Source organism: Triticum dicoccoides, chromosome 6A, assembly GCF_002162155.2.
Source record: "Triticum dicoccoides isolate Atlit2015 ecotype Zavitan chromosome 6A, WEW_v2.0, whole genome shotgun sequence".
NCBI lineage: Eukaryota > Viridiplantae > Streptophyta > Magnoliopsida > Poales > Poaceae > Triticum > Triticum dicoccoides.
In genome coordinates this window covers 57,945,105-57,961,396 of record NC_041390.1, presented here as the reverse complement: position 1 = coordinate 57,961,396, position 16,292 = coordinate 57,945,105, and the positions used below count along the sequence as shown (strand labels likewise).

Here is a 16,292-nt window from a genome sequence, read left to right as displayed (position 1 = left end):
TAGGCGAGTACTGGACTACAGCTAAGCCCCCGAGTGGGAGGATTGCTCTCCACTCGGCAGGATTTTTTCAAACTTAGGCGAGTACTGGACTGCAGCTAAGCCTCCTAGTGAGAGAACTTAGGCGAGTACTGGACTACAGCTAAGCCCCCGAGTGGGAGGATTGCTCTCCACTCAGTAGGATTTTTTCAAACTTAGGCGAGTACTGAACTGCAGATAAGCCTCCTAGTGAGAGAACTTAGGCGAGTACTGGACTGCAGCTAAGCCCCCGAGTGGGAGGATTGCTCTCCACTCGGTAGGATTTTCTTTCGAACTTAGGTGAAACGGATTCACGACTAAGCTCACCCACTAGGGGATTTCAAAAGTAAATGAGAACACAACAATCGAATGATAGGACCGTAAGCTCTTGTCTTTGATAAACAAATTACAAAGGTGTTTCTTATTACATTTTATTCGAATGAGTGCTTAAGTATAAAAGGGGCAGAGCAGCTCGGCGTTCCAAGCCCGTGGCTTGTCTTTCTGATGCTCAATACTGTAAAGATGGTATGCTCCATTGTGGAGAACTTTGGTGATGATGAAGGGGCCTTCCCAAGTCGGGGCGAGCTTGTGTGGTTTCTTTTGATCTACTCGAAGAACCAGGTCTCCTTCTTGAAAGGCTCGACCCTTCACATTTCTGGCGTGGAATCGACGCAAGGCTTGGGCCTCAGGGGTTTCTCCAACTATAGGAGTATGCAGTGCATCCATGTTCCGGCGGCGAAGTTCCTCCCTCTGCTGCGAGGAGAGGGGTTCAGGGCGGTACTCCTCGTGAACGCGCGACGGATCGCCGTTCTCGTCACCTCCGTCTTCACGGTTGAAGCCAGGAGGGCTGCGTGGTCCATTGACCATCAGGACTTCCGCCGTCGGGTCGCTGCTGTCACACTCGGATGCGGTCTCTACGGAGCCAGTCGACAGATCGAACAGGCCATAGAGAGTTTCGTCGGGCTCGATCGCCGCGACTTGAGGGGTGGCCAACTGGCGGGCCACCGCATACTTCACCCACCGCTGAAGCCTCGACCGACCGGAGCGTTTGCTCCGGCGGGCTGTAGGGAGGGGGAAAGCTGCTGGAGTCGACTGATACTGGGTTGATGGCTGCCGCAGGAGGACGCCGCGGATGCATGCGCGAAAGTGTGTCACCCCGCGGGCGGGGAGCGCGTCGGCGTCGAGTGGAGCCTCCTGAAGCCAAGCGGAGTCGTTGGCGACGAACACGAGCGCGCCGAGACAAATCTCGCGGCCCTCAGCCAAACCTCCGCCTGGAACCATGATGAAGGGGATCGGAAAAATTGCAACTTCTCCAACAAGTCACTAAGACACCTGCCCCACGGTGGGCGCCAACTGTCGTGGTTCTAAGACTGACAGTATAATAGGGGGTAGGAATGTAGAGGCAAAATCCTAGCTATGGAGGAGTTGTACGCACAGGTTTTACGAGTTCATGCCCTTCTCGGAGGAAGTAACAGCCTTACGTCTTGGAGCCCGGAGGCGGTCGACTGAATATATGCGTGTGAATTACAGAAAGTGTGAACCCCTGTCCCAGAGGAGGGGGGTGACTCATATAGAGTGCGCCAGGACCCCAGCTCCCCTCCGTTACACGATTCAATGCCCATAAAGGAGGAGCGTTACTGGTAACGTCTGAAGTAAAGTGTTGTAAATGCTCATAAAGCTATGGTTTAAACCCAGACTGTTGCAGAGTGGAAGGTTTCTCATCTTCTGGTGGTCGAGTGTCTTCAAGGTGGTCGAGTGAGAACATCTTCATGGTCGAGTGCATGATGGTTTCTCTTCGATTGTTTCTGATTCTTTGTAGAGATGTCCTTGGGAAGGGTATGTTGGACAGATCCATGACCCTACCCTAGGTACATAGCTTCATCAGCCCCTACTTTTAATTTACGTAATCTTTATTATCTTGCAAACCTATCCAACAACACCTACAAAGTACTTCTAGTTTCATACTTGTTCTAGGTAAAGCGAACGTTAAGCGTGCGTAGAGTTGTATCGGTGGTCGATAGAACTTGAGGGAATATTTGTTCTGCCTTTAGCTCCTCATTTGGTTCAACACTCTTACTTATTGAAAGAGCTACAATTGATCCCCTATACTTATGGGTTATCAAGACCTTTTTCTGGCGCCGTTGCCGGGGAGTCATAGCGTGGGGTGAATATTCTCGTGTGTGCTTGTTTGCTTTATTACTAAGTAATTTTTATTTGCTGTTCTTAGTTGTTCTCTATCTTTAGTTATGGATATGGAACACGAAATACCAAACAAATTAGGTGTACTTGCTACTCATGGAGATGAGGAACCTCCTAAAACCCTCGATGCTCGTTATGTGACAGAAACTATGTACTATTTTGATAATCCAGAGAAAACCCCATTCAATTTGGTAATGGGAGTAACATTGGATCAACATGAATACTTTAGGGATTATCGCTTGACACAAAAAGGGAAACTATTATGGGATCAAATTTATATATTGAAGTGGTATGCTCAGCAAGTATGCTTGAGTTATGATTATACTTGTTGCTCTAGGATGAAGGCTCCACACCTTCCCTTTTCATGCAAATTTAATGATAATGAAACCTTAGCTTCTTATGCTAATGGTATATATGATTACTATGATGTGGAACAAATAGAAGAATCTGTTGCTTTTAAGGGTGCTTATGAAATTGAATCTTTCTTTGAAAAGTATGAAGCTTTTGATGATGATGTTTATAGGCCTAAAAATTTAGCTATCCTAAAATATTGCTATGATAATTATGAATATAATTCCTATATTAATGCGCTTATTGAGAAAGTCCCCATTGTCGAAGAAGAGACTAATATTTTGCAGGAATCTATGGAAGAAGAAGTTGATGAACATGTGAGCTCATTGGATGAAAAAGATGAGGAAGAGAGCGAAGAACAAAAGGAGGAAGAGCGGATTGATCACCCATGCCCACCTTCTAATGAGAGTAACTCTTCAACTCATACATTGTTTAATTCCCCTTCATGCTTATCGAAGGATGAATGCTATGATAATTGCTATGATCCCGTTGTTTTTTTTTTTTGAAATATCCCTTTTTGATGATGCTTGCTATGCTTGTGGCCAAGATGCCAATATGAATTATGCTTATGGAGATGAACTTGCTATAGTTCCTTATGTTAAAAATGAAATTGTTGCTATTGCACCCACACATGATAGTCCTATTATTTTTTTGAATTCTCCCGACTACATTATATCGGAGAAGTTTACCCTTATTAAGGATTATATTGATGGGTTGCCTTATACCGTTGCACATGATGATTTTGATGAATATAATATGCATGTGCTTGCTGCTCCTACTTGCAATTATTATGAGAGAGGAACTATATCTCCACCTCTCTATGTTTCAAATATGATAAAATTGCAAGAAACTGTTTATACTATGCATTGGCCTTTACTATGTGTGCATGAATTGTTCTTTTATGACATGTCGATGCATAGGAAGAGAGTTAGACTTCGTAGTTACATGATATATGTTTCTTTGTGCTCACTACTAAATTACAAATCATTGTTAAGTAAAATTGGCTTTGATATACCTTGGGATCCGGGTGGATTCATTACTTGAGCACTATATGCCTAGCTTAATGGCTTTAAAGAAAGTGCTGCTAGGGAGACAACCCGGAAGTTTTAGAGAGTCATTTATTTCTGTTGAGTGCTTTTATATAGTTTAAAAACAACAAAAATAAAGAGGGGAACCCAAAACTTTTTCAAAAAGGAAAGTGAAAGTGAGAAAGACAAGCATTGTTGAAGTGGGAGAGCTCCTTGAACTTTGTTCATGCTCACGGCAACTTTTTGAATCTTGATTACAGAAACTTTTCAACAAAAATAGTTATCCCCTTGTACAATTCCATTGTATTATAAAAATAATGTGCCAAGGTTTGCCTTTAGGATGTTTACATTTGCTTGATGGTTTGTATGGTGCAGGACAGAAATTTTGGCTGTAGTGCGCGATTTTACATTTTTAGTTGGAACGTCAAACGGTTCTGATTATTTTTGAACTTTCTTCCTATACAAATTGTTTATTTTTTCTAATTTTGGTAGAATTTTTCAAGTATCATAAGTATGGTGAATGTTCAGATTGTTACAGACTGTTCTGTTTTAGACAGATTCTGTTTTTGGTGCATAGTTTGCTTGCTTTGATGAAACTATCGATTAATATCAGTGGATTAAGCCATGAAAAAGTTATATTACAGTAGCTATAATGCAAAAAAAAATATTAATTGGTTTGCAACATTACTCAGAGTAGTGATTTGCTTTATTATACTAACGGATCTTACCGAGTTTTCTGTTGATGTTTTGTGTGGATGAAGTGTTCGATGATCGAGAAGGTCTCGATGTGAGAAGAAGGAAGAGAGGCAAGAGCTCAAGCTTGGGGATGCCTGAGGCACCCCAAGTAAACATTTAAGGAGACTCAAGCGTCTAAGCTTGGGGATGCCCCAGAAGGCACCCCCTCTTTCTTCAAGAAGTATCGGTATGTTTTCGGATTCGTTTCGTTCATGCGATATGTGCAATCTTGGAGCGTCTTTTGCATTTAGTTTTAATTTTTCTTTTATGCACCATGCTGGTATGAGGCAGTCCTTGGTTTATTTACAGAATGCTCTATGCACTTCACTTATATATTTTGAGTATGGCTTTATAGAATGCTTCATGTGCTTCACTTATATCATTTGAAGTTTGGATTGCCTGTTTCTCTTTACATAGACAACCGCCATTTGTAGAATGCTCTTTTGCTTCACTTATATTTGTTAGAGCGTGGGCATATCTTTTGTAGAAAGAATTAAACTCTCTTGCTTCACTTATATCTATTTAGAGAGATGACAGGAATTGGTCATTCACATGGTTAGTCATAAAGTCCTACATAAAACTTGTAGATCACTAAATATGATATGTTTGATTCCTTGCAATAGTTTTGTGATATAAAGATGGTGATATTAGAGTCATACTAGTGGGTAGTTGTGGATTAGTAGAAATACTTGTGTTGAGGTTTGTGATTCCCGTAGCATGCATGTATGGTGAACCGTTATGTAACAAAGTCGGAGCATGAGGTATTTATTGATTGTCTTCCTTATGAGTGGCAGCCGGGGACGAGCGATGGTCTTTTCCTACCAATCTATCCCCCTAGGGGCATGCGTAGTAGTACTTTGCTTCGGGGGATAATAAACTTTTGCAATAAGTATGTGAGTTCTTTATGACTAATGTTGAGTCCATGGATTATACGCACTCTCACCCTTCCACCATTGCTAGCCTCTCTAGTATCACGCAACTTTTGCCGGTACCATAAACCCACCATATACCTTCTCCTCAAAACAGCCACCATACCTACCTATCATGGCATTTCCATAGTCATTCCGAGATATATTGCCATGCAACTTTCATCATCATCATATACATGACTTGAACATTCATTGTCATATTGCTTTGCATGATCGTAAGATAGCTAGCATGATGTTTTCATGGCTTGTCCGTTTTTTGATGTCATTGCTATGCTAGATCATTGCACATCCCGGTACACCGCCGGAGGCATTCATATAGAGTCATATCTTTGTTCTAGATATCAAGTTGTAATAATGAGTTGTAAGTAAATAAAAGTGTGATGATCATCATTATTAGAGCATTGGCCCCCAAAAAAGGAGAGGCCAAAGAAGCCTAAATAAAAAGGGGGCCAAAGAAGCCCATTCAAAAAAGGGGCAATGTTACTATCCTTTTACCACACTTGTGCTTCAAAGTAGCACCATGTTCTTCATATAGAGAGTCTCTTGAGTTATCACTTTCATATACTAGTGGGAATTTTTCATTATAAAACTTGGCTTGTATATTCCAACGATGGGATTCCTCAAATTCCCTAGGTCTTCATGAGCAAGCAAGTTGGATGCACACCCACTAGTTTCAGTTTGAGCTTTCATATACTTATAGCTCTAGTGCATCCGTTGCATGACAATCCCTACTCACTCACATTGATATCTATTGATGGGCATCTCCATAGCCCGTTGATATGCCTAGTTGATGTGAGACTATCTTCTCCTTTTTGTCTTCTCCACAACCACCATTCTATTCCACCTATAGTGCTATATCCATGGCTCACGCTCATGTATTGCGTGAGGGTTGAAAATGCTGAAGCGCGTTAAAAAGTATGAACCAATTGCTCGGCTTGTCATCGGGGTTGTGCATGATGTGAATATTTTGTGTGGTGAAGATGGAGCATAGCCAGACTATATGATTTTGTAGGGATAACTTTCTTTGGCCTTGTTATTTTGAAAAGACATGATTGCTTTATTAGTGGGCTTGAAGTATTATTGTTTTTATGTCAAATGATAGACTATTGCTTTGAATCACTCATGTCTTAATATTCATGCCATGATTAGATATGTGATCAAGATTATGCTAGGTAGCATTCCACATCAAAAATTATCTTTTTTATCATTTACCTACTCGAGGACGAGCAGGAATTAAGCTTGGGGATGCTGATACGTCTCTGTCGTATCTATAATTTTTGATTGTTCCATGCCAATATTCTACAACTTTCATATACTTTTGGCAATTTTTTATATTATTTTTTGGGACTAACATATTGATTCAGTGCCCAGTGCCAGTTCCTGTTTATTGCATGTTTTATGTTTTGCAGAATATCCATATCAAACGGAATCCAAATGGGATAAAAATGGACGGAGAATATTTTTGGAATATTTGGAGAATCCCGGAAGAAAAATCCAGGCGAGACGGTGCCCGAGGTGGCCACGAGGCAGGGGGCGTGCCTGCCCCCCTGGGCGCGCCCCTGACCCTCGTGGGCCGCCCGTAAGGCGGTTGATGCCCTTCTTCGGCCGCAAGAAAGCTATTTTTTGGTAAAAAAAATCATGGCGAAGGTTTCAGTCCAATCGGAGTTACGGATCTCTATATATATATATACGAAATGGTGAAAGGGCAGCAGAACAAAACGCAGAAACAGAGAGAGACAGAGAGACATATCCAATCTCGGAGGGGCTCTCGCCCATCCCATGCCATGGAGGCCAAGGACCAGAGGGGAAACCCTTCTCCCATCTAGGAAGGAGGTCAAGGAAGAAGAAGACAAAGGGGCCCCCTCTCCCCTTCTCTTCCGGTGGCGCCGGAACGCTGCCGTGGCCATCATCATCATCACCATGATCTACTCCAACACCTCCGCCATCTTCACCAACATCTCCATCACCTTCCCCCTCTATCTATAGCGGTCCACTCTCCCACAACCCGCTATACCCTCTACTTGAACATGGTGCTTTATGCTTCATATTATTATCCAATGATGTGTTGCCATCCTATGATGTTTGAGTAGATTTTCGTTGTCCTGGCGGTGGTTGATGAATTGCTATGATTGATTTAATTTGCTTGTGGTTATGTTGATGTTCTTTGGTTCCCATCATATGAGCGCGCGCGTGGATCACACCATAGGGTTAGTTGTATGTTGATAGGACTATGTATTGGAGGGCAAGAGTGACAGAAGCTTCAACCTAGCATAGAAATTGATGCATATGGGATTGAAGGGGGACCAATATATCTTATGCTATGGTTGGGTTTTACCTTAATGAACATTAGTAGTTGCGGACGCTTGCTAATAGTTCCAATCATAAGTGCATAGAATTCCAAGTCAGGGATGACATGCTAGCAGTGGCCTCTCCCACATTAAACTTGTTATCGGTCTAGTAAAGTAGTCAATTGCTTAGGGGCAATTTCGCAACTCCTACCACCACTTTTCCACACTTGCTATATTTACTTTATTGTTTCTTTATCTAAACAGCCCCTACTTTTTATTTACATAATCTTTATTATCTTGCAAACCTATCCAACAACACCTACAAAGTACTTCTAGTTTCATACTTGTTCTAGGTAAAGCGAACGTTAATCGTGCGTAGAGTTGTATCGGTGGTCGATAGAACTTGAGGGAATATTTGTTCTGTCTTTAGCTCCTCATTGGGTTCGACACTCTTACTTATCGAAAGAGGCTACAATTGATCCCCTATACTTGTGGGTTATCAAGCACGGTTCTTAAAAGCACCCTTGGGCCTGGCCCGTTGGGAACGGCCGAATCGGCAGTGTCCCGAGAGCCAGGCCCAAGCGATGCTTCCAGGCGCACGTGGGTGGCTCTCTGGAGACGTGTGTCTCGGGTTAATCCCCCCATCTCTCCCTAATCCTCAATCCCTCTCTCTTCCTCTACTCCAATGCGATCCCGTCCGCCATGGGAGCAGGTGCCGCGCGGCATGCGCGCGCCGCCACCGCCGGGAGCCATCATCGTTCGCCCGCCGCTGCGGCGGCCGCAGCAGCAGCGGCAGCACACTGGGCGAGCCAGTGCCGCACAAGCGCGCCGAGCGCGGCCGGGAGCACCACGGTGACGCCCACGCGAGCGTCTCCAAGCGGGTCTCCGGCGGGAAGAGCTCCGTCGTCGTCCGCGCGCGCGTGCATCGCGCCCGACCGCCTCCTGCCCTGCTGCTCCAACCCCGCTCAGCCCCCTGCAGCGCGGCTGCTCCCCTCCCCGCACGCCCGCAGGACGGCTCCGCGCCACCGCGCCTGCCCGTCGGTTGGCCGCGCAGGCTGCTGCCGCGCCTCGCGTTGTCTCGCCACCTGCTCCCCTGCCTCGCCTCCCCTGCACACGCGCCTCACACCCGAGGCCATGGCCACTCCGCTCCCGGGCGCCCGCTTCGCCGCGTACCGCGCTGCTCTGCCCGCTACTAGCAAGCACACCGGCGGCCCCCTCGCTCCGCCTTGTCTCCTCGCTCGTGCGCCACCAGGGGTGGAGCCCCTCGCGCCCGGGGCGGCGCCCTGCTGCAGCAGCTTTGCCTGATGGCTTCCTCCCCCAGCGGGCCACCGCGCCGTGGCCGCTGCCTCCTCCCCTCCGCAGCGCTCGCGTCCGCGCCCGCCCCGCCAGCGCCTCCTGCCTGCCTCTTGCCGAGCGCTGGAGCGGGCGGCCAGGCTGCTGGCGCTCTACGGCGCGAGCATCGTGGAGTACACGAGCTAGGCGGACGCGATGACCATCCCGGGGCACTACGTGGTGTACTGGGAGCTGAGTTCAAGGACAGCCGCGAGGGGCCGTGGTCGGAGGCGGCGGTGTTCGAGCGGTGTTGCCTGGAGATGGAGGTGGCGTACGGCTTCTACGATGAGCTGCCCCGTCAGGCTCCGGTGCCGGCCAATTCGACGGCGCACTCAACGTGTTTGAGGAAATGAGGCCGTCGGCGTCAAGCCAAACTAGGTCGATATTAAGTGTACTTGTTAACTTCTAGTCATATGCATGTATGCAACCAAACGCTGGGTGAAAATTGCATCTCGATGACAAAACCTCCTAATGCAGGCAACCAATCGAGTTTGACATCTACGTTTTTGGCTTCGTTTTCTCTCACCCAGGACCTGCTCAGTCTGCCTCGTTTTTTTCCTCTGAGCCAGGCCCGGCAGTGAAAGCAACCAAACACGCCCTTGGTCAACAGGTTATGACCGGTTTTCGCTAATTGACGGGGTGACTCTGTTGGCCTTAATTCATTTCTTATGAAAGTGAAAAGTCTTTCACCTTGTTTATTAACAGAAAATACCCAAATTCTCAAAAAAGAAAAAAGAAAAAAGGTGGCATCCAAATACCCTAGCCCCCAAATCGAGCTCGCAGCAGTTGCGAGTGGGGATTCCTCCGCCGGCATCCGGCATCCGGCGTCTCCGGTCCATTCCCCATTCCCCCGCCACCTGCAATTCCATGGGGGCGGGTCACAGCGTCGGGCGTCGGGATTCCGACGCCGGAGCAGGCGGCGAGGACCGCCTCAGCGCGCTTCCAGACGACGTGCTCGTCAGCATCCTCGTCAAGCTCCGCGACGCCGCGGCCGCCGCCCGGGCCAGCGTCCTCGCCCGCCGGTGGCGCTCCCTCTGGCCCCTCCTCCCGGAGCTCGCCTTCGCCGACGGCATCCAGCACCACCGCATAGTCCCCGCCCTCGCCGCCCACGAAGCGCTGGACCTCCGCGACATCCAGGTTGCCACCCGAGAGGCCTCCGTCGAGTACCTGGCGGTCTGGCTCCCCATCGCCGCGCGCCGCCTCTCCGGCTCCATGCACCTCCGGGTGGTGTGGCACGAGGGCGAGGCCGAGGTCCGGGCGGCGCTGGAGCCCGAACAGAGAGGGGCCATCCTGCTCCCTTGCTTCCGGCGAGCCACCTCCGTCGTACTCGAGTTCTCGTTTCTCCGCCTCGTCCTGCCGCCATCCGGGGTGTTCGCCCGGCTCCAAATCCTCATGCTGGTCGGCATCCTCGTGTACGGGCAGTGCAGCCTCGGCGACGCCGTCTCTTCCCCGCGCTGCCCATGCTTGAAGGTTCTCTTCGTCCAGAGCGCCCGCGGTCTGGGCAGCTTCAGGATCCACTTCAGGTCCCTCCTGCAGCTGCAGCTGTCGGATCTGCGCGACATGCAGCAGCTCACCGTCGTCGCGCCGTTGCTCCAGTTCTTGAGAGTGAGATGGTGCTTTACCAATGTAGCATATGCACTGAATCCAAGTCAACCAGTAGCCAGGATCTCAGCCCCTCTCCTGGAGAAGCTCGAATGGATGTGTGATTTCGTTCCTAGCTCTGTCCAGCTTGGTGAGATGCCACCACATCTCCGACGCCTTGTCGCTGGAATCATCATGGTATATGGATCAGATTGCATTGCTCCACACAACCGTTGTTGCATTGGCATTCTGCAGCGCTCTGAGCGTCTCGCTGCTCTCCGCCTCTGCCTTGCCTATCCGCCGGTGAGTTTGTGAGTTCACTCTTATTTGTGTTTTTATTACATCATTGTCGAGTCGATAGATAACGAGGCAAGCAATTCATACTTACTTCAACTTGGGGAATGTGTCATTTCGTATATCTGTCTGCAAAAGAAAAGAAAAAGCACACTATAGGAGAAGCGACGTTTGTTTGTGTCCTGATCAAACTACGTAGTATTTACAACCTTTTTGTGACTCCCTTTGAACTTGCAGGTCATAGGTAACTACAAATACTTGACGGAAGACATGACAAGGCTCCCCGACGTTGACTACTTGACCCTAGATATATTTTCATGTGGACATTCCTTTGGACCCAGCTCATTCCATCTTCTCAGGATGCAGTGGCGGAGCTAGCCCATAAATGCAGCCCGGGCATGACTGAACTGTGACAGCGTGAGCTGAGACCTGCCCAAAGAAATAAGTCTTCTAACCATAGATTATCAGTAGTGCTTAGTAGTAATTTTTTTGACTAGCCCGGGCAGCTGCCCGGGGTCGCCGGGAGGTGGCTCCGCCACTGTCAGGATGTGCTCTCGTTTGACAATACTCAAGATCAGATTTTCTTGCCAACTGCCGGTAATGCACTCCTTAATTTTTTTTAATCTGATGATACTTCAGTTACCAGAAAGTCGCATAAAGAAATATGTCAATGCATATTTGTTTTTCTAATTAAGCACCAATTAGCCTTGAGCTGCTAGTTTCACCGCTCTTCATTTTGGTTCGACACTGATAATATGGTATAAAGTTTATCTGTGGTAACTATATGCCTTGTGCATCTCCTAGTGACAACCATTCACTTTTCGTGTTTTTCAGAATTTGGCAGTACTATTTTGGTTCAGAAATGTGCAATACTTCTTTGGTCGGCAACTTCGTAATAGGTTTCACCTCAAATGATTGCCGGTTTCATTCGATACTGTTCCTCTTCTTCAGCAAATTCAAGATCTTCATTTTCTTCATTTTGGGTGGGGTAGGGTGTGTGGTGGGCAGGTGCATAATACACTGAAGGTTCAAGACAACAATACTAATACGTTCTTTCTACGACCTTTCTATCTGCTAATCCTACTTTCTGCATTATCTTGGCTTCGAAGTATTTTCCTGCATTTCATCATTTTCAGCTTTATCTCCCTTGTTTTACTTTTCAAGGACAAGCAAGATCGCATAATCTTTGTATTATAGAAGAAAAGACTTGACGGCTGAACTGTAAAATGCCACCAAGGTGATACCGTGATAGCAACCAAATTAGAAGCAAGTTACAGGCGACCAAGCTACAAACTTTATCACTTGGTCTTTCCTAAGCTGACACCCCCTCTTCTTTCAGGCACAAACCGGTTGCTTCTCAGGTTGCATATGCGATCAGCTACCAAACTGGAAAACCGAAGAACTCGGGCTGATCTGGCTCGAAGAAGTACAGATCTTGAGCTTTGCAGGAACTGAACATGAAGTCGCTTTTCTGAAACGGCTATTCAGCTGGGCAACATCGCTGAAAAGGATGATGGTAACATTCCACGACTCCATCACTGAGAGCAAGGGAAGAGAGCTACAGCAGCTGTTACTAAGCTTCTCCAGACCAGAAATATGTATATGCATATTACCATGTAGTGCTCCATCTTGAACAAGGTTTCATACTGTTATGTTCTACACCAACCCTGTTCGCGTGCACTAGTTATCAAGTGGAGCAACTTTACTTTTGCGAGAGCGGACTCGTTTAGCTTGTTTAACTGGAGTAGCTTGTTCCAGTATTGGCGAGACTGAACTCTTAACTTATTTATCTCTACTAGCTTGTGTTCCAGTATTTGTGGCCAGGGCACTGAACTGTACTTGTGTCGATTAATATGGATCAGAAGGAGTAACTTGTTTCCATGCTGGATGCACATTTGGGGCACGAGTGAAACTTCATAGAGTAAGTATTTGGCTCGTCCGTGCTTGCCAATCTTGCCATCTTTTTTTGGTAGAATCTTCTTCGCATTTAGGGTCAGCTTCTGTTGCGGGCGATCATTTGAGCATTGCTACGCACACTACGTTGTGTGGACGATTTGCGCACGACGGCGTGGATCAACTTGTCCATTCATATCACCAAAGGTGCAGCAACAGCTGGATTGGCTTCGTGCAAGTTTCGTCTAGGCTATTCATCGTCCACAGAGCAGTTTCGCGATCATTTTACCGAGCTGGTTTGATTTACTAGTTCTCTGCCTGTGTTACTCGACTTGCGGTTTCTTCTCGACTTCCGGGTCGAATTGAATCGCTCTGTTTGCCCTAACCTTGTTTGATTCAATACGACCGTTGTTCTTGATGATTCCCGTATATTTTTTTCCAAAAAGCGGACCTTTTTTAAAATTTGGGAACAAAATTTGAAAACAGGAACATTTTTCTGAAATTCTGAACCAATTTCTGAAAAAGACAAACATTTTTTTTAAAATCCACAAACATTTTTTGAATATGTGAACAATTTTTGAAACGGGAACATTTTTGTAAATCTGAAAAAGTTTGAAAAATGTAACCATTTTATGTATTCATGAACAAAATTTGGAAAAGGGAAAATTTTTAAATTCTTTATTTGAATTTTTTTCAAAACTCCGATTTTTTTGAAAATATGAACAATTACGGAATCTTTGATTTGAAAATTGGAAAAACATTGAAACCCTGAACTTTTTTGAAAAGGTGAACATATATGAAAATTTCCAAATACATTTTGATAATACGAGTATTTTTTGAATTAGTGGGCCAAATTTGAAAACATGGACAATTTTTTGAAATCTGATAATCTTTTGGAGATACGAACTTTTTCAAAATTACCGAACTCTTTTAAAAACGCGAATTGGAATTTGTGAACAAGATTCGAAAATACGAATATTTTGGAAGTTTAAACATTTTTTAAATTTTCGTTCCGTAAAAAATAAAAAGAAAAATCGATTCGCGTGCGCGTTACGCGGTGCGGGTGCTAGCGAGAGATAACGCGGGAAACGGGGTACCCAACGGCTATTTCGCGCGCCCTTTCTTCTTCTTCGCCTCCCTCCTCCTCCAGTACTCTGCCGCCAAGCAATCCACATCCACCCGCCCCCAACGGATCCAACGCTCGCAGGAACGCCGTCTCGATCGCCAGCGAAGCTCTCCGGGATCCGCCTCGCGCCCAACGCCCGTTTGGTTGCTGGTCCCTGTCTCGTTTCTTGAATCTCGTCCGCGCGCGTGCTAGTCTCCAGGATCTCGTTTCTTGAATCGATTTGGCTTACGGTTTCTCGTCGATTTCCGCGTCGAATTGAATTGCTCTGTATGTCTTGAATCTTGTTCGCATCGATTGTTTCTTGCTGTTCTTGATGACTCTGACCGACATGACATCACCAGAGAGGAGCAGCGGGGGATGTGCGTCATCGTGGCCGCCGCTCCAGGAGGCCGGCTCCAGCCCCTACATGTCGTCGCTCTGCTCGCCGTCCGGCATCCCCGCCGTCAAGCGATATGTGAGTTCTCGATCCCGTGCCCCGTCTTTGCTGGTGCTCTGTGCGTGGAGGCCGTTCGACGAAATGCCTGCCTGAACGGGTGCTAAATCTTCTTGCTTTCCAGGGCGACAGGTTCATCCCCAACAGGTCCGCGATGGACATGGACATGACGCACTACCTTCTGACGGAGCCGAGGAAGGACAAGGAGAACGCGGCGACACCGTCGCCGGCCAGGGAGGCGTACCGGAGGTTGCTACCTAAGAAGCTGTTTAACAACCACACCAGGATCCTCGCTTTCCAGAACAGGCTGCCTGAGCCTGCCAACAACTTCCTCGCAGAGCTGCGTGCCGATGCGGCTTCCATCCAGGACAAACCGGCGAAGCAGCGTCGATACATCCCTCAGGTACGGCACGCTTTGTTGTGGTGGTGCTCATTGGTGTTCCAGTTTTAGTGCTGATTGGTCATGATTACTGACTCTATCTATGTACAATGTAAACCTGATGATGAAGTCCCCAGAGAGGATGCTGGATGCGCCAGGCCTCGTTGATGATTACTGCCTTAACCTGCTGGACTGGGGGAGCGCCAATGTGCTGTCGATTGCACTGGGCAACACGGTATACCTTTGGGACGCCTCAAGTGGCTCGACGTCTGAGCTCGTTGCCGTTGATGAGGACGATGGCCCTGTCACTAGTGTTAGCTGGGCTCCTGATGGCCGCCACATTGCTATTGGCCTCGACTCCTCAGCTGTCCAGCTCTGGGATTCCACCTCTAACCGACTGGTAGGTCCTTTTTGGCCTCTCCTGTTGATGCTTTATTTTATTAGCAGCATAATTTTTATGTTTAGTCGCTGATCATTATTTTCATTCTGCAGCGGAGAACGCTGCAAGGTGTGCATGAGTCGAGAGTTGGTTCACTGGCATGGAACAACAACATCCTGACCGCTGGTGATATGGACGGCAAGATTGTGAACAATGATATGAGGATTAGGAACCATGCCGTGTAGACATACCATGGGCACCACCAGGAGGTGTGTGGACTTACGTGGTCAGGATCAGGGAAGAGGTTGGCCAGTGGTGGGAACGACAGCCTCCTCCACATATGGGATGTGTCTATGGCATCGTCTCCACAATCTACAGGTCGCACCCAATGGTTACACAGGCTTGACGACAACTTGGCTGCCGTGAAGGGGCTTGCATGGTGCCCATTTCAGAGCAACCTGCTGGCATCCGGCGGTGGCGTAGGTGACAGATGCATCAAGTTTTGGAACACACACACTGGCGCATGCCTTAACTCTGTTGACACTGGGTCACAAGTGTGTGCACTGCTCTAGAACAAGAATGACAGAGAGCTGTTGAGCTCGCATGGTTTCACGCAGAATCAGCTCGCCCTATGGAAGTACCCGTCGATGGTTAAGATGGCTGAACTCAATGGCCATGCTTACCCTGTCCTCTACATGGCCCAGGTGATCTTTGCTCCCTATGCTTTTTTGTAGCTAAGTTGACACATATTGTGTGCACAGATGGCTAATTATGGTTGTCTTTTGTTGACCTTTGCAGAGCCCTGATTGTTAACATGTATTGTATAAACTCATGTATGTGTACTCTAGTCCGCTCCTGATCTTTAGGATCTGAGCCCTCGCCCAGGCCTGCGTGCCTCCTAGTTCGGGCTCCCTTGTAACTTCTTGTATAAATTGTACAGTCCGCATCCAAGGCAATACACAGAGCAAATTCTATCGCCTAACTCTGATGGTTGCACAGTGGCATCTGCTGCGGCAGATGAGGAACTGCGGTTCTGGAACGTCTTTGGGACTTCTGATGCTCCGAAGGCTATCAGTCTACAGGGGAACGTTCAATTGTTATAATCACATCCGCTAGAGAGAAGTCGATATTATAACTCTGAACTACCACCAAAGTCTAATATCCAAACCCCCAAACTTCAAAACCGTCCACTTCAGTATGCCCGTAACTTATATTAGTTGCTACTTTTACATTGATCCAGATGAACGTCAAGAACCAGTTTGATGTATTATACATAACAGATGTCGGTGATATATAGTATTTTTTGTAATGAACTATGCACCGTCTCGAA

The 16,292-nt window shown here is 47.0% G+C and overlaps 1 protein-coding gene and 1 pseudogene across 3 annotated transcripts; both read left to right on the top strand.

The window, feature by feature from the left end:
• Nucleotides 1–8,633: 8,633 nt before the first annotated feature.
• On the top strand, nt 8,634–12,631 carry LOC119314859 (putative F-box/FBD/LRR-repeat protein At4g03220). 3 transcript variants are annotated; one of them, XM_037589545.1, is made up of 4 exons: nt 8,634–10,761; nt 10,990–11,111; nt 11,298–11,349; nt 11,587–12,232. In XM_037589545.1, the coding sequence occupies exons 1-4, from the start codon at nt 9,745–9,747 to the stop codon at nt 11,665–11,667; spliced, it is 1,272 nt and encodes a 423-aa protein (XP_037445442.1). In that variant the 5' UTR covers nt 8,634–9,744; the 3' UTR covers nt 11,668–12,232. The 3 variants fall into 3 exon arrangements, 2 of the variants coding, with proteins under 2 accessions (XP_037445442.1, XP_037445441.1); XR_005152483.1 differs by having other exon boundaries at nt 8,636–10,761; nt 11,298–11,989; nt 12,092–12,208; XM_037589544.1 differs by having other exon boundaries at nt 9,405–10,761; nt 12,092–12,631.
• A 1,140-nt stretch (nt 12,632–13,771) lies between these two features.
• LOC119314860 lies at nt 13,772–15,936 on the top strand (annotated as a pseudogene).
• Nucleotides 15,937–16,292: the final 356 nt, after the last annotated feature.

Bases quoted from the DNA above. Each gene is read 5' to 3' on its own strand.
- LOC119314859 (XM_037589544.1), top strand. From the start codon at position 9,745: ATGGGGGCGGGTCACAGCGTCGGGCGTCGGGATTCCGACGCCGGAGCA. The intron at 10,762-10,989 runs GTGAGTTTGTGA...TTGAACTTGCAG, and splicing joins TCTGCCTTGCCTATCCGCCG to GTCATAGGTAACTACAAATA. The intron at 11,350-12,091 runs GTAATGCACTCC...CTCTTCTTTCAG, and splicing joins GATTTTCTTGCCAACTGCCG to GCACAAACCGGTTGCTTCTC.